Here is a 17,834-nt window from a genome sequence, read left to right on the forward strand (position 1 = left end):
AACAGAATTCAAATACAGGCCTGTTTTGAAGAGACTTTCTAAAGTGAACTTTAAAACATAGTAGTTTTTACCTTTCACAAAACTGAGATACAAGAATACTTTTGTTTTACAGTGCATCCCTTCCTAGGAAGTCTCATTAAAACACTCAACTGTTTTCTAGGGGTGAAGTTTTTTTTTTTTTGTTTTTTTTTTTGTTTTTTTTTTTTTTTGAATGCTGCACAGGAGAGGGAAGGAAATAATAGTCTTAACTTTTCTTAAAGGATACCAGAAACATTGCTGGATATAATTTAAGATTAGTGTTTTTCTCTTTCATAGAAAGAACGTACATACTGGGACATGAGTACAGTTACAGCAAGTCTAGGTGTGCTAACAAAACAGGGCACATTCAAGTACAATAAGATTTTTGCTTGAAATTAAAAACAAACTACATGAGATTAAAGCATTAAAATCATATTCTCAATCTGAATACATGTTAAAAAAAATCAATGCAGAAGTGCTAGCTCACATTTTTACCATATTACAAAAGCAATTGGTACCCATGTCCATAACGGCAGCAACAAAGCTGCTTGTCTATTGAAGATTACTACTGCAAGTCGGACTGCATTCAATGCTAGTTAGTTGTAAAAACACCAGCTCTTTCACAAGTTGGTATCTGTACAAAATTGCAGCTTACTTTCTTCACTTCTGTCCCTTCAAAAGTCTTTACACAGTAATGCTAAAACACCCAGCTTGGAGATCCTGAGTCAATATATTGCCACTTTCTTTTTGGTAGCTTGAGCTTCATAGTGTCAACTGACCTTGTGTATCCACTTTTCAGTACAGTCTCTTTCTGTAGCATGGGCAAGGATTTTAAATCTTCCAAAAATGTTTTAAGTTACGATGTTAGAATGGCAGGACTTTTTCTTTAGAGAAGGAATTCAGTTGTGCTGCAACGTATTAGATTCTATAGGTGGAGCAGAGTCATATAATGTGTCTGTATCATGAGTAGGTTCACCAGCTAATGTACAAGGATTGGACAATGTTCCAGCACCACAGTCACAGAAAAACCTAAAGCAAAATGAAAACCCGAAAATTAGTGAAGCACAGGGAAGTGATTGTGGGCAATAAAGCAACAAGTATTCTACATACCTGTCATGTCTAATAAATTCTACATCATGTCCCTGATGGCACTTCTTAATGCAGTTCACACATATGGCATTTCGATCTGTGGTGTTACAAGTATGACATCTAAAAACCAAAACATTGTATTATTGAACTTGACAAGAATTTAAAACCATGCATTTTTATTACTCTATGGCCAGCCTTTAACTGAATTTTGGTAGCTGGCTAGAGTCTAGACTGAAAGGAAACTAATATGGTGTGTCTTAGGAAAGTTTAACCACCTGAGCTGTAAGTAATAGTGGGAATGTTACTGTTTTTCAAAACAAACAGGCACTTGAGAAGGAGAGACAGGTTGACTTCTGTGAGTTCAAGGCCAGCCTGGTCTGTAACTTAATAAATGACATCAGTTAACAGTAATGCATCCCCCTGACCCAGTTATTCTACAGCTTAGTTCAGACAACAGAACCAAAGATATTAGGCAATGACAATTTAAAGGGAACCACTAACTTTCACTCTTCTGCATTCAAGGAATTTACAAATATACCTGTAGAAGTCATGCATGGGATAGCTGGTATAACTTGATATTTTATATAAACATTGTCCTCTACTAACAGCCTTTTCTATGGCATCTTGATTGTTCATTATTTTGTTATCTGTAAAAACAAAAAAGTATTTTTAACAGCTAGCCAAGGATACAAATATATAAGCAAGTAAAATAGGTTTTCCTTGTGTAAAATATCCCAACTCCTAGAACAAGCTTAAGCCAAACTCCAAACTATTTTTATTTAAAATTGCTACTAATGTGGAAAGTGGAAGGAGGAATTAATGGCTTCTGATTGAGGAACAGAGACTCCAACATACCTTTCATTGTCACATTAACACCAGATGCTAAAAATAAGCCTCCAAATCGGTTGTTAAAAATCTGATTGCCTTCTAGTGTTGCAGTTGCATGATTTGTAATTTCAATACCTGAAGTAAAATTTACAAACAAGTAGATGCATAATCACTTCATTTGTTTTTCAAGACAGGGTTTTTTTCTGTTTAACAACCCTGGCTGTCTTGGAACTCAGAGATCCACCTGCCTCTGCCTCCCAAGTTTTCGGAATAAAGGCATGTGCCACCAACACCTGGCCACTTACACTGTTCTTAAAAGAATCTCCAAATTGGGAAGGATGTAAGCTGGCACTTTTACATTAGTTTGCTGACTAAAGAACAAATTACAAGTATTTTAACCATCAACAGTAACATTCACTTTTCACTGCTGACAGTGATGCAGTCACTAGGACAGGTAAACTGGGGGAATAATACTGTTACAAGAGAAAGGGCTTAATGTATAAAGGGAGACAAGGATAAAGCTAAAAAAAGAGGAAGGCATCCAATACTGTGCTGAAATAATAGTTTTCATATTAAAAAAGAAAAGCTGTTAAATGGTTATTTGAAGTGATTAACCATTTTTTCCCTTTTAAAATTTATCTGTATTCCCAATCTGACTACAGGTTTATTCCAGTTATTGTTAAACATTAAGAGTAGTTTCTTTAAGTCAGGTGGTGGTGGCGCACACCTTTAATTGGTGCAGATCTCTTGAGGTTGAGGCCAGCCTAGACTACAGAGTTCCAGGACAGCCAGGGTTACAGAGCAAGGTTGGCCTAGAGTAGAGGAATTCAGAACTTTGAATAATAACCAGGAAAACCTTATAATTACAAACTGTAAACAAGTCACAGATAAAGAATACAAACCTGCAGCAAATCCATCAAATATTCTGTTTTTCCTTAAGACTGGATGACTATTAGTGCTGATAAGAACACCTGCTTGAGCATTCCTGAAAATATCATTTTCTTCAAGGAGACCTATAATTAAAACACTTAGATTAAAGCTAATGTATACAGTAAACACTGTGGAAACAGGGTCTTAATATGTAACCCAAGGCTGGGCTCCTGAGTCACAGGCATGTACCACGCCTGGAGCACATGGGTTAATTTGGCCAGCACCTCATGGTATATGGCTTCTTCCTGTTCCTTAACTCAAAAGGAAGTGATGTGCAGAAGTCTCATAATTTCCTTATTTATTCCTCTCATTTGATGACTTTCTCTGCTCATAAATCTAATTTTTGAGTGGTTTGAAATCAAGTTGCATTTGAAGTCTTCTGCCATTTCTCTGAGGCAGCTGTCTGTCCCCACTCTTGCTTTCTCTTACTCCATTATCCTCCCCCCCCCAAGAGTATTCTAGTTACTTGTCGTGTATAGTAATGTAGTCAGACACTATTCCTGAAATGCCTTGATCTCCTACCATCACTTCCTCTGTGAGTTTTTCACACCTTACACCACTGTGAATGTGTGCCAAGGAATCAAGACTTACTTAAACCCTTCAAATACTTTCATGGTAGAGTACACTAGTAAGTAACAGCTATTCACAGATAACCTGTTTTTAGGTGCTGAAGAGATGGCTCAGTCGTTAAAGAGTGCTGGCTGCTTTTCCAGAGGACTTGGGTTTGATTCCCAGCACCACATGGTGGCTTATAACTACTTGTAACTCCAGTTTTAGGGGAACCAAAGCCCTCCTCTTCTGCCCCTAGATGCCAGGTATGCAAGTGTTGTGACTTCCACTATCTGTTTTTGTACTAGTATTTCTGTTTCCAGAAAGTAGACTTATTTCAGTAGACAGCTGACCTCTAGTATTTTTGAACATTTCAATGTTAAGGACCCAATCTACAATTGAACACCAGCCCCAGCACATTCCTATTTAATTTGCCTTCCATGCAAGCCTGGTGCTCAGGCATAGAGGACATTAAGATTCCCAGGGATGGTGTTAACAGAGACTTTGAGACTCGCGCACACACACACACACACACACACACACACTTTATGTGCAGGAGCAGACCAAGTGTGTGTGTGTGTGTGTGTTTTGATTTTGATACAGGATTTCTATAGACCAGGCTGGCCTTGAATGCAGGGACCTGCCTGTCTCTGGAGTGCTGGAATTAAAGGCACGTGCCACCACCACCCTGCCAGATAGTATTCTTTTTTTTTTTTTTTTTTTTTTGGTTTTTCAAGACAGGGTTTCTCTGTATAGCTTTGGAGCCTATCCTGGCACTCATTCTGGAGACCAGGCTGGCCTTAAACTCGCAGAGATCTGCCTGCCTCTGCCTCCTGAGTGCTGGGATTAAAGGAGTGCGCCACCAACGCCCGGCCAGATAGTACTCTTAATCACTAAGCCATCTCTCCTGCTCCATTCCTAACGTTTTGTGTGCATGTGGAGGTCTCCAGCTACCCTGTGGGATACGGGGACTAAATTCAGCTCCTCAGGCCTGTACACAAGCCCCTCTAGACAATGAGCTGTCTTCATGGCCTCACTACACACAGAAAACCTCTTAGCTTCAGCTCTCTTCACTTCTTGTACCTTCTACACCATTTTCAGTTTCCCTCAGAGCTGGTTAACAATGTGCCACTCCATTTAGTTGTAGATTTTATGGATGTCATAATTTTTATTTATGGTCTTTAGCTATCATTACAAAAAAGTCAAAGGCAAACAATTATACCTGGAAAGCTCTCCCATCAGTTGAATATTTTGAGACATAGCGCAAAAAATTTACTGTAGGGCCAGGCGTTAGTGGCACATGCCTTTAATCCCAGCAGGCAGAGGCAGAGGGATCTCTTGAGTTCGAGGCCAGCCTGGTCTCCAGAGCGAGTGCCAGGATAGGCTCCAAAGCTACACAGAGAAACCCTTTGTGTGTGTGTGTGTGTGGGGGGGGAGTTCTCTGTATCCTGGCTGTTCTGGAACTAACTGTAGACCAGGCTGGGCTCAAACTCAAAGAGATCTGCCTGCCTGTACATCCCAAGCACTGGGATTAAAGGTGTGCACCACCACTGCCTTTTTTTTTTTTGTTTTGGAGACAGTCTCACACTGAGCCAAAGTAAGGCTTATGGCACTTCTGATTCAGACTCCCCAGGGCTCAGACTAGAGGTGTTGACCTCTATGAGAGTCGGTATCACTGTTCGGCTACAATAAATGATCTCAAGCATTGGTATATTTCTTTTATGTGGGATAATGCAGAATGTTGGGTGTTGGGTTGTCGACACTGTAGAATCCATGCTTTCCTCTCAGCACCGTCTCAAAATCTATGAACACTTATCTGGAAAGGGTGACCACTATAGGACTAATGCCTCAAGGCAAACTAGGCTGGCTCTATGGACCAGGATCACGTTGGGTTTTTTAATTTAGTTCTCCAACAGTTACAAAATCAACACTTGTTTACTATAGAGTTGCATGTATTTTACATACTCATTTGTCACATCTACTTCTCTAGCTTGACTTTAATGTTTATTAGGATAAAAGGACCAGAGTGAGGATGTGCAACTCTACCTTCAAAAAGCTTTACTGACAATTGGCAGTCAAGGCAGTTACAAAAGATGGGAATACTTTACACAAATTTCCTAAACCATTTAAGGATGTGGTAAGGAGGTTCATCTAGTTGTAACATTTTAGTTGGCAGTGTCACTGATCATTAAAGATATAGAAGAACAACAGAAAACTGGGTTTTTTACTAATGCAAACTTAACAACAATACCTCGACCCCCATTAAATATACAGATGCCACCATCTCTCCCATCATGGATTTTATTTCTTCTTAGTGTAGGATTACTATCTGTCTTAATCCAGACGCCAGCCATTGCATTGTCAAATATTTCATTGTCTTCTATACAGCCTAGACCTACAAATGTAAAATTTAGGTATGTTATTTAGAAGGCATATTTCTAAAGTTTATTAATACAGAAAAAGAAGATGGATTAAACATACCAGAATTATAAACTAGAATTCCACCATTCTGTCCTCCCCAAATTTTGTTGCGTCTAATTTTAGGGTTGCTTCCAGTCCTATGGGTAAGAAAGAAAGTAATGACATTTCAGTCAATCATTCTTATTCACTAACTCATGTTTTATAACTATGACAAGCAACAGTAATCATGGCAAGAATTGATTTCATAGGACCAGTGACATGGCTCAGCACCTGACAACATTGCTGATGACCCGGAGAGGAAGGAGAACTGAGTTGAAGGTTGTTCTCTGAATTCCAAATCTGCGCCTTTGCACACATACTTGCCCACATGTACACACAAAAGAAAAAAATCTTTATAAATAAATGGTTTGATTAATTCTGCTTTTCTCATAGAACCAAACCTTGTACTATTTTGCTACAGATTATCAATATAGAGCTCTATAGCTAAAGTAAGATGAGGTTATATAACTTTACATCTCCTCATGAATGAAGTTAAAGGTTGAATTTATAACCACTAAGACTCTTAGGAGGCCCGGCGTTGGTGGCCCACGCCTTTAATCCCAGCACTCGGGAGGCAGAGGCAGGTGGATCTCTGTGAGTTCAAGGCCAACCTGGTCTCCAGAGTGAGTGCCAGGATAGGCTCCAAAGATACACAGAGAAACCCTGTCTCAAAAAACCAAAAAAAGACTCTTAGGATTCTTGGAGCAGGCCTGGCAAGTGGCATATACCTTTTTTTCCCCTTGAGACAGGGTTTCTCTGTGTAGCTTTGGAGCCTATCCTGGAACTCACTCTGCAGACCACGATGGCATCGAACTCACAAGAGATCCACCTGCCTCTGCCTCCCGAGTGCTGGTATTAAAGGCGTGTGCCACTAATGCCCGGCTGAGTGGCATATACCTTTAACCCCAGAAGTTGGGAGGGGGATCTTTGTGGGTTTGAAACCAGCATGGTCTACAAAGACCCTGTCACAAAAACTAAATTCAAACAATCACTCCCAAAGATTTTTAATCCCATGAAATATTAAAAATGTGACATAAAAAGTTATTCATGCTGGACATGATGGTACGTGTATTGAATCCCAGCACTAGCACTGTAGAGGCTGAGGTAGGCAGATTTATGAGTTCCAGACTAGACTGATCTACACAGTGAATTACAAGGACTGTTTTAACATAAATAGCATGAAAGTAGAAGTTTCCATTTTATAGAATGGAATGACATGTCAGGCATAGGGAGAACAGTGACATGAGCTAACTCTTCTGGCATTTGTTAGTAACTCCTGACTAAGGAAAGTTGCAAGTGCAAAGAGAATCTGAATACACAGAACAGAATAAGGACTGGCCATTAAACAGCAGTTTTTCACAGTCTACATACTCCAAGTCCTTCACAAAAGAAAGCCAAGGTAACACTTACCTTATCTGCACCCCTGAATACATATGATTGTAGATGTCGTTATCTTCTAGCACACCATGTCCATTGTCATAAAAATAAACACCAACCTAAGTTGGAAGGGAAAGAAAAGAACAGTTCTTTCACACGATACCTTTTTAAAAAACAAACAACGTTAGTGACCCAAAGAAGACTAAGTAAGTGATCTTGCCTGCTTGCCACTGTGTATCCGGTTTCTTCTCAGTACTGGTGTGCTGCCAGTTGTCACCCAGACTCCAGCCAGAGTGTTGCTGTAAACTTCATTCTCTTCTATTACACCTTGTCCCTTTTCATGCTGAACAGAAGTTAAGCTGGTTATAGTATATGCCGTCTATGTGTGATCCTCCCTGAAACAGCCCTGCCAACAGCTGCAGTCTTTGTCTTTTTTTAGCTAGGTAAGGAAATGACAACTTTTTCTTTTCTAGCTCTGGTAACTGAACCTAGGACTCATGAATGTGAGGAATATGCTTGACCACTAAGCAGTATCTTCCAACACTTTTTTCTCCTGTTTTTAAAAATCTGTTATTTATTGTGTGTGTGTATGATGTGTGAGGGTGTGCATATGCCACAGCATGGCAAGATGGTCAGAAAACAACTTTGTGGAGTCCGTTCTCTCCTTCTACCTTTACATGGGTTCCAGAGAGCAAACTCTCACTCGTGTGCTCTGCTATCCCACAGGCCTTCCCTCAGGTTGTCAGGATGGTGCAAGAGCCTGTACCAGCCGTACCATCTCACCCTTCCCGCTTGAGAGAGAGACAGACTCACTATGGAGTCCTGGGTAGGTCTGAACTCCTTAAACAGACTAGGCTGATCTCAGAGACCCGCCTGCCTCTGCCTTCTGAATGCTGGGATTAAAGGTGCGAATGGCCCTGCCCTGCACAATGTTGCCTCCTTTTAATTCTTTTTTTAAAAATAATTTTTTTTATATATTGGTGTTTTGCCTGCATGCATGTCTGTGTGAGGGTGTCAGATCTTGGAGTTACAGACAGTGGTTAGCTGCTATGTAGGTGCTGGGAATTGAACCCAGGACCACTGGAAGAGCAACCAAGTGCTCTTACAACAGCTGAGCCCCCCCCCCAAGACAGGTTAGCCCCCAACTTTCAATCTTCCTATCTTGCTCTTCACACCACTATAACTTTTGTTTTTTGTTATTTTGAGACAGGGTTTTTCTGTGTAATAGCTCTAGCTGTCCCTGGAACTAGCTCTGTATACCAGGCTGGCATAACCATAACTTTTTTTTTTAATGTAGCTTCTACTTTAGTTTAGTCTTCCGATTTTTTTTTGTTGTTGTTGTTGTTTTTGTTTTTTTTTGTTTTTCGAGACAGGGTTTCTTTGTGTAGCTTTGGAGCCTATCCTGGCACTCGCACTGTAGACCAGGCTGGCCTCGAACTCACAAAGATCCACCTGCCTCTGCCTCCCGAGTGCTGGGATTAAAGGCGTGCGCCACCAATGCCTGGCAAGAAAGGAACATTTCTAAGATGTGTAACATACTAAAATCATCTCATTTAGCAAAGTTATTACAAACTTCTGTTGTGAAACATCTCCAAAATGGTAAGCCTCAATGTCATCAGAATTTTTACTACCGTCAGAAAAAAATTTAAAAGATCTAGGTGGCTATTTAATTTTAAGGCTCTCTCTTTTGGGGTTGGCAGTAGTGGTTGTAGTTTAAATATTGCTTTTATAGAATTTTAGATTCACAAAGTAGTCACATTAATAAAATCCCGGTTTAACAATACAAAACAGACTGCCAATCAGTTGCTACAATTTAGAACATGCTACTTTTTACCAGTAATTCAGCCTTTAGAGGTAGGTGATATGGTTAAGCTGGTATAGGCTCATGGTTCTGAATCTTGATTTGAATGTGGTGCCTGAGGCCCACATGGTAGAAGGAAAGAACCAACTCCCATAAGTTGTTTTCTGACCTCCCATTTCAGGAGTGGTATGCATTCCCCTCCTCCAAATAAATAAATTAGAAAAAGTTCTATCTCATATGCTACTTACACACACATCTAACAAGTCACTCATATACCCAAAGGAAGAACAAGACTTGTATTTATTGTCTACTACTAAAGGTAAGAATTCATAATCCAAGAGTCAAATGTGATCTTCTTAATCCCTCCCAGCGTTTTCCTTTTCATTTTAGCCACTTTTATTACATAGCAAGGCTAGCCTCAAGTTTATTTTTTCTACTTCAGTTATTTATGCCCCTACTCACCCAACAGATTCTTTCTTTCTGACTCCCCAGTGGCAGGATTACAACTACAAGCCATCACAACTCATTATGCTTGTATGGCAAGTGTACCACCACCAAAGTCACCGTGCAGGCCCTGCTCTGAGCCTGTGATTGTCCTACCCTAGCTCTGTGCTACAATTACAAGCCAAAAAATCCAGCTGCCCCCACTTTTTCCTTTTTTTTATATGAAAGGGTTGGGAATTTAATAGTATTTTAATATAAGGCTTGACCAAGAGTTAAGAGAAACAGGTGCTTAGAAACATGTACCCAAGAGCAAGTGCAGAGGCTTCAATGAGTCACTTTGTAGGTTTCTCTGTCCTTCCTTTTATTTCTTGAGGCAGGGTCTCATGTTGTCCAGGCTAACCTTGGATTTGCTTATGTGGCCAACAATTAGACCTTGAACTTCTGATCCTCCTGCCTCTTCCAAATCCTGGGATTATAGGCTTGTGCTACTAGCCTGGGTTTAAGTGGTGGTGGGTACTGAACCTACTCTACCTAGCACTCCACCAATGATGCACATCTCCAGTCATGGGTGTTGATCTCATGCATGAGTTTACAAAACTATATTCTTTAACTTACCACATAAATCCCACCATGTTGTCCATCATGGATTTTGTTATGTCGAACAATAGGGCAACTGTTTGTCCTAATCTGAATTCCTGCTAACGCATTGCCTATTTAAAAAGAAAATTTACAATGTCAATGCTTAGAGCCCAGTAGTGCACAGTAAGGATTTTACATCAGAACCACTCATGTACTGGGATTTTAGGAGCATTACAAGACATCACCAAGAGGACTAGAGTATAAGTAGATATAGAAATGCTGCAGTCAGATTACAGAGATTCAACCAGGTTGCCAGGGTGACTTTCTAGTGTGTTTAGTGTGTCTAGTCACATTTCTAGTGTGACTTTGGGCCAGTATTTCAGACTCTTCATGCCTGTTTTCTGATTAATAACTAGAGATATTTAATTTGATTTAATATGTATCTCGTAGAACTGGTGTGAATACCCTGTGTCTGGCACACAGGTCTTACATAAAGCTTTAGTGAGGACTTCTTCCCTTCTCTACTGAGCTCAAAGTAGACTAAACTTCAACCAACACCGTTTATTAACAGATATTGAGTGCATGTAAAAAAAAAAAATACATATACATAAAAAAAATAAGACTAGGGTCTTATTTCTATTTCCCTGTGATATTTTGCAGTGTCTTGTGTATATAGCATTGAATGTTTAAGTACCAGAGAATAATATTTGAGAATTTATTCTTTTAAAAAAGATTTATGAGCTGGAGAAATGGTTCAGAGGTTAAGAGCACTGATTGCTCTTCCAGAGGTCCTCAGTTCAACCATCTGTAATGAGATCTGGCGCCCTCTTGTGGCCCACAGGGACACATACAGGCAGAATACTATTTATAATAAAAAGTGCTCTTAACCTCCGAACCATCTCTCTAGCCCCTTTACTGAGACTTTAAAGGCACTAGATCAGTTCTCTCACTTTGATAATTTTAGAATAGTCTACTGCTAACATGAAGTCAGACTAGTCTTACTCTCATGGCCCCTGCTAAAGAAAAAGAGCCATAACTCTGCACAACGACATGGCTGTGGTCTCTACAACACCACAAAGTTATGATAAAGTGGATAGCAAATCAAGGAATCTCCAACACACCAAGTTTATATAGGATATGACCTGAGAATGCACTATGGAACTGCTCAAGATCTCCAAGGACAAGAAGGTACTGAGTTCATCAAGAAGGGGGACACACATCCAGAGGAAATAAGAGGAGCCAAGCAATGTGCAGGTAGAGGTAGCCATGAGGAAGGTAGAGGCCAAGAAAATTGAGCCTGTCTCACCTCTCCTTCCTTTAGTAAGTCTGTATGTGTTCAGTGGATGTGCAGGCATCCGCTCGCGCATGCGTGTGCACGCACACACACACACACACACACACACACACACACACACACACATTCTCACGTGTGCACTCCCATACTCACACACACCATTTGCTTACCATAAATGTCATTTCCTTCAATAAGGCCTCGTCCATCACCAAAGATGTAAACTCCTCCTTGATTTCCATTAAATATAGAATTCCCCCTAAAATGTGAATTATTAAAAAAATCATATACTTAACAAAGTTTGTTTTGGATAACTATAAGATCAAGATCATCCAAGGTAACATGAAAAATCATTTAGCTTCTATGGGCTTAAAGTTTATTAATTTGCAAAAAAAAAAAAAAAAGCTGCCTGATTAGATATTTCTAAATTCTTTTATTATTTAAGATGAAAAGGGATTTATCTATTTGTTTATTCTACAGTGCTGAACTAATTCAGGCCTTCTATATTGCTGGGTAAGCTCTGAACTATATCTGAAAATCCCAAATAATATTCTTTGCTGTTTGGATTTGGTTTTAATTTTTCCAGAGAGTCTTATTGTGGTCAGGTGGGCCCCAAACTTGTGGGGCTTCTCCATCCTTTGAATCCCAAGTGATGGGAATACAGGTGTTTGCTACCACACCCAACTCCAAAATAGTATTTTTAAACAGTTCCCTGAAACCCACAAAGTAATTTCTTTTAGCTGGCTCAGAAACATATGATGAGTGTTAGCAATATATTTTCATAAATCCAACTGATAACTTGATCTTTAAAACAAAACAAAAAGCCCTTTGCTCTGGTTAAATTTGAACAGCTCTGTATTACAGGACTGACCAATGATTCCTTTAAAACTTGCTCTAAGTTTGCTTGTTTTCTTCCTGTGACCAGAATGGGAAAAAGACTTTCAGAAATTCTTAGTCTATGTATCCTATGATCTCCGAGATAATCAGCTTCCTCAGTTACACTATTTGCGTCTTTCACCAAAAAACAAACAACAACAAACCAAAGGCATTTATGTTCTAGGAAGGCTATAGACCTATTTAATGACATATAACATGAGTCATTAATAAACACCTATAAGTGTGCGTTTTGCCTACATGTATGTCTGTGTGAGGGTGTCAAATTCCCTTATGAGCTGCCATGTGGGTGCTTGGGACTTGAACCTGAGTCTTCTGAAAGAGCAGCCAGTGCTCTTAACAACTGTGCCATCTCTCCTGCCCCACACAAAGAAATATTTTAAGCCATGTGGTGGTGGCACACACATTTAATCCCAGCACTTGGGAGGCGGAGGCGGGAGGATGTCTCTGAGTAAAAGGCCAGCCTGGTCTACAAAACAAGTTCCAGACAGCCAAGACACACAGAAATACTGTCTCAAAATGCACTCCCACCCCATCCCACCAACAAAACAAAATATTTTTTAAGAGTTAAAGTTTAGTATCTTTTCCTGGGGAAAAAAAAAAAATCAACCTTTATCTGTAATAATGCAAATACCTTATTGTTGGGTCACTATTTGAGGTAATCCATACACCTGCAAAGTTGTTCGCATAGATTTTATTCTCTATAAATTGTCCTCTTCCTTTTTCGTGGACATATATTCCTCCAGTCTGCCCATGGTGAATTTCACATCGAACCACTGTGGGATTCGCATAGGCTTTTACCTCAAAGCCTGCTATCCTGTTTCTGTGTATGTTGCAACTTTCAAAATAACCCTGAAAAAAAAGTTAAAATCTATATGTAAAGGCTACTTTCTAAATAGAAATGAAAAATACACACTTACGTTCAAATGACAATCAACTATTCGAACTGTCTAATTATTATAAATGCATTCAGCAGTAGGAAAGAAAAAAACAGATAAAGACCTATGTAATAAATGTAATTACTTACTTAATATGTATTCTCTTTTAACAAAAGGCTAAAGTCACTAAAGAGAATACAAGTTGATTATCTTACAATATCAACAAATTGGGGATAGAGAGAGATGGCTCAGTAGTTAAGAGGACTTGCTGCTCTTGCAGAGAACCTGGGCTGGGTTCCTAGCACCTACATGGTAGCTCACAATCATGTTTTTAACTCAAGTTCTGGGAGATCCAATAATGTGTTTTGGCCTCTGTGGCCATGCATTTGGTGCATATACATGCACAGAAACAAAACATTTATACACATCAATTAAAATTTACCAATTGGCCCAGGTGTTGGTGGAGCACGCCTTTAGTCCCAGCTCTCGGGAGGCAGAGGCAGGCAGATCTCTGTGAGTTCGAGGCCAGCCTGGTCTCCAGAACAAGTGCCAGGATAGGCTCCAAAGCTAGACAGAGAAACTCTGTCTCGAAAAACCAAAAAAAATAAACAAAGAAACAAACAAATTTACCAATTGGTTTGAGGGTTGGGAAAATAAAATGTCTATTATATTTGATTCCCCAGAGCATTAAAAAAAAAAAAAAATCACCTTTTAAAAGATGATCTGCCATTAGGCACAATGGGCCCAGCCTTTAACTACCTTGAAGGCTGATGCAGGATTACACGAACTGATCTTAGCAGATGTGGCTAGCCTGCACCAGAGAGGCCTAGTCTCAAAACGAGTATTAATGAACAAAACACTGACCTAAAACACCCATTATGTATGGTGGCAGGCAGAGACAGGAGGATGGAGGAGAGTTCAAGGCCAGCCTTGGCTACATAACATGTTTTGACATCAGCCTGGGCTACATATGAGACCTTATCTCAACAAGCATTAGAAAAAAAAGGTTCATTCGTCCTAACCTAATGGAACTAGCCATATTTTGTTTTAAATTATAGTGTGTAAAGAAATGCATCTATTTTGTTGATACAATTTCAGTATGAACATAAAATGGTTCAAAAAGCCAAATTGTAAAATCAATTTGTACAGAATACTGCTTTGTAACACAAAATCACAAAAGCTATAATTTTTGATGTTAAATCATTCTTACTACCACAAAGAAAGAAGTGCAAAAGATGCACATGAAATCTCTCCAAATTAAAAAAAAAAAAACGAGCCAAAGCACAGTGCTGCATGCTTTTAGCTCCAGATCTCAGAAGAATAAGGCAGGAGTATCTTGAGTTCAAGGCCAGCCTATGCTATACTGCCTTTAAGTAAATAAAATTAGAGGGAAAAAAGAAAAAGACTATTTTCATTGAAACAACACCCACAACCCAAGTTATAATTTATAAAACATCTGCCAAATGCTGCATACTCTGGATAAAGAGGACACCAGACTAATGTTACCTCAAGATGTCTTGGAGTCTAGTTCTCCTCACTAGAGAGGGTGTTAATAATCTACTGAAGTTATAAGCTCTAATGGCACCCCAATGTGAAGTTGGTTTGTCTTTCTGAAACTCCCATTAGCAGGGATTAAGACTTAAGGTAGCCCTAGAAAAAATGACTCGGCAGCTAAGAGCACTGGCTGCTCTTTCAAAGAACCACTATGATTCACAGCTCCAACATGGTAGCTTACAACTGTAAGGGGATCTAACACCCTCTTCTGGGCTCCATGGGCACTGTACACATGTGGTACACAGACATATATGCAGAAAAAGCACACACATGCACATGAAAGTGAAGGGGGTACAATTAGGGGGTAATGAGCTGCTGATCCTGTTCATAGGCAGAGTAGAGTGCTCCACTTGTATGCATCAAACCAACCAACCCAAAGCAAGCTCTCCAAAGATGTGGGACATTAAGCTGGCTGTGTTCAGAGGCATGGTCTCTGGAAAGTGATTAGAACTAGACAGAACCACCAAGTGGAACTTCTACCATTAAATACAGGCTGCTTGGTAAGAAAAAGCAAAGAGACCAGGGTAAAAACATTCAAGATTTTTGTCTACATTATGTTGGGTCACTTTGGATTTCTGCTCACAAGAAGGCTATTACCAAATGCAGCAACTTCATTCTGGACCAGAACCATGAGTCAAAGTAAGCTTCCTCTATACAAGCCTGTGGTGATGATATTGGCTAACACACACAGATGGACAAATAGGACAGGAGGGTAGGTAATATTTTTATTAAACTATCATTTTGCTGTTTTTGCTTTTTTTTTATTCTATTTTCAGAGACATGGCTGGCCCTTGAACGTGAGATGGGTATGTATCCCAGCCTCCTGAGTACTGAGATTAAAGTTATGTGTCACCATTCCCAGCCCCTACAGTAATAGTTAACTGAAACAATTTAGACTTAAAAATGTAAATCTAAAGTAGGACACTAAGAAGTGATCTTTCTGGGTTAAAACTTATACTTTCGATAGGCAGTGATGGTGCACGCCTTTAATCCCAGTACTCAGGAGGATCTCTATGAGTTTGAGTCCAGCCTGGTCTACAAAGTGAGTTCCAGGACATCCAGGACTGTTACCCAGAGAAACCCTGTCTTTGATAAACAAAACAAAAACAGAAAATCAACCTTATACTTGCAGGGGCTTGAGCATACCTCAGCAGTACTGCAGCCATTAAGCATGTATGAGGCCTTGAGGTTGTATCCCAGCAGCACTACCACCCACCCAAATGTAAAATATGGCTGTAACTCCAGTACTTAGAAAAGTAGAAGCAAAAAAAAAAAAAAAAAAAAATCAATAAATCAATCAACCAATCAATCCATCGATCAATCATCAATCAGGCATCTAAGGTCATCCTTGGCTATACAGTAGGTTTGAGGCCAGTTTGGCATACATGAGATTTATTTCAAACAAATTGTCCTCTGACTTACACCACACACACACACACACACACACACACACACACACACACTCACTCTCTGTAGCATACCTGTACTGTGTGCACACACAATAAATTAATTTAGACTTCCTATTTAAAGTGGTAAGAAGTGAGAGGGCAAGAGCCAAGTTTAAACACAAGAAAGACAGATTTTGTCACAGGATAAATTCAGAAATTTGGAATAAATGTTTCAAAATCTTATTAACAGTTCTGCACCTCTGCCTTAATCATTATTTTACAAAAATTAACAGTCTTCAAACAGGGCATGGTGATGTACACTTTCAATTCTAATTGCATCATGTGGATTTTTGTGTGTTCAAGGCCAGCCTGGTTTATATGCAGAATCTAGATCAGCCAAGGGTAGAGAGTAGGACTCTCAAAATATAAGAAACAAACAGTAGGTTAATATTCTTCAGTGCACCACATATAAAATAAAGGAGAAAACACCTTCAAATTATGAACACTGACAACAGATCTGAACACATGAAGGAATTATTCTTGTTTAAAAATCTGTGTGCGTGGATTTTGCAAAGTCACACAACTTAAAGGAAAGGAACACAGCTATAAACAATAGGAAGAGACAGGTTTCTAAAGAAAACATATGAAACAGAAAAACTAGAAAACCAGCATATGAAGACAGACAAAAAGCAAACCAGCACCAGAAAGTAAAGAAAGCAAAAGTTCTCAGCCACACTGATGCTAAAAGGGGAAGATGTCAGCAAATTAGACAAAGATAACCTAACTACAGACTCCACTAGGTTCAAGGGTAACCAACCAACAGGCATTTTCAAGGGGCAGAAGCTCCAGACCCTAAGGTTCTTGTAAGAATGAAGGGGGAAAAACTTGAAGACACATACCAAGAATGAAGCAGAACGTAAAATTTAGGAATGGAGTGTCAGGGGCATGAGACCAATATATATATAAACAAATACAAAGTAAATTCAGACCAGCAACTGCAAGAACAAAAACATTTTCAACATTGACAAAGGAATTTGTAGGGTTGGAGAGACAGCTCATCCATTAAGAACACTGGCTGTTCTTGCAGAGGACAAGGGTTCAATTCCCAGCAACCACATGGGGGCTCACAACCCCTCTTTAACTCCAATTGTAAAGGATGACACCCTCTTCTGGCCTGGGTGAGCATTGCACACATGTGATAGACAATCACATAGGCAAAATACCTATAGATTTAAAAAAAAAAAAAGGTTAAGCATGTTGCATGTTGGTGCATGACTTTAATCCCACTGCTCAGAAGGCAGGAGGATCTCTGTGAGTTAAAGAGCCAGCCTAGTCTACACAGTGAGTCTCAAGCTACACAGTGAGACCCTGCCTCAAAAAAAAAAAACAAAAAAAACAAAAAACAATCCCCCAAAGATTTATGAGTGATGGGATAAAGCTATTTGAAAAGTATAGTTTTTCCCCTCATTTTCTTAAAATAGGGGAACTCAAACACACAACTAACAACAATAAACTCTGAAGTTGTAGCAAAACTTTTCACAGTTCCATTACCAAATGAAGAATTCTATTTAGGACTTATTACCATTATGTGTCTCCAAGGGAGAGCAACTTTCTAACAGTCTTGTTTCAATGCTCCTGGTATAATTATCCAAACCTGCCTCTCTCGTCTGTCAGTAATAAAGCTACCTTATTTAGTAAACCAGTCCCCCTCCCCCCAGTTAGGGAGTTGCTATGAATCTTTCTGGCCTTAAACC

The 17,834-nt window shown here is 39.5% G+C and overlaps 1 protein-coding gene across 2 annotated transcripts in view; it reads right to left on the reverse strand.

Annotated features, from left to right (window-relative positions):
* Window positions 1-168: 168 nt before the first annotated feature.
* Fbxo11 (F-box protein 11) overlaps window positions 169-17,834 on the reverse strand; it is a 71,883-nt gene continuing 54,217 nt past the window's right edge. For both annotated transcript variants that reach the window (XM_027417998.2, XM_027417997.2), the window contains exons 12-23: window positions 12,895-13,112; window positions 11,540-11,625; window positions 10,112-10,206; window positions 7,472-7,594; window positions 7,285-7,370; window positions 5,896-5,972; window positions 5,666-5,809; window positions 2,838-2,948; window positions 1,963-2,070; window positions 1,646-1,754; window positions 1,129-1,227; window positions 169-1,047 (exon numbers count right to left, since the gene is read on the reverse strand). In XM_027417998.2, the coding sequence (XP_027273799.1) occupies window positions 918-1,047; window positions 1,129-1,227; window positions 1,646-1,754; window positions 1,963-2,070; window positions 2,838-2,948; window positions 5,666-5,809; window positions 5,896-5,972; window positions 7,285-7,370; window positions 7,472-7,594; window positions 10,112-10,206; window positions 11,540-11,625; window positions 12,895-13,112 (1,386 nt within the window). In that variant the 3' untranslated portion in view covers window positions 169-917. The remainder of the gene's footprint in view (window positions 1,048-1,128; window positions 1,228-1,645; window positions 1,755-1,962; window positions 2,071-2,837; window positions 2,949-5,665; window positions 5,810-5,895; window positions 5,973-7,284; window positions 7,371-7,471; window positions 7,595-10,111; window positions 10,207-11,539; window positions 11,626-12,894; window positions 13,113-17,834) is intronic.

Source organism: Cricetulus griseus, chromosome 5 (assembly GCF_003668045.3).
Source record: "Cricetulus griseus strain 17A/GY chromosome 5, alternate assembly CriGri-PICRH-1.0, whole genome shotgun sequence".
NCBI classification, from domain to species: domain Eukaryota; kingdom Metazoa; phylum Chordata; class Mammalia; order Rodentia; family Cricetidae; genus Cricetulus; species Cricetulus griseus.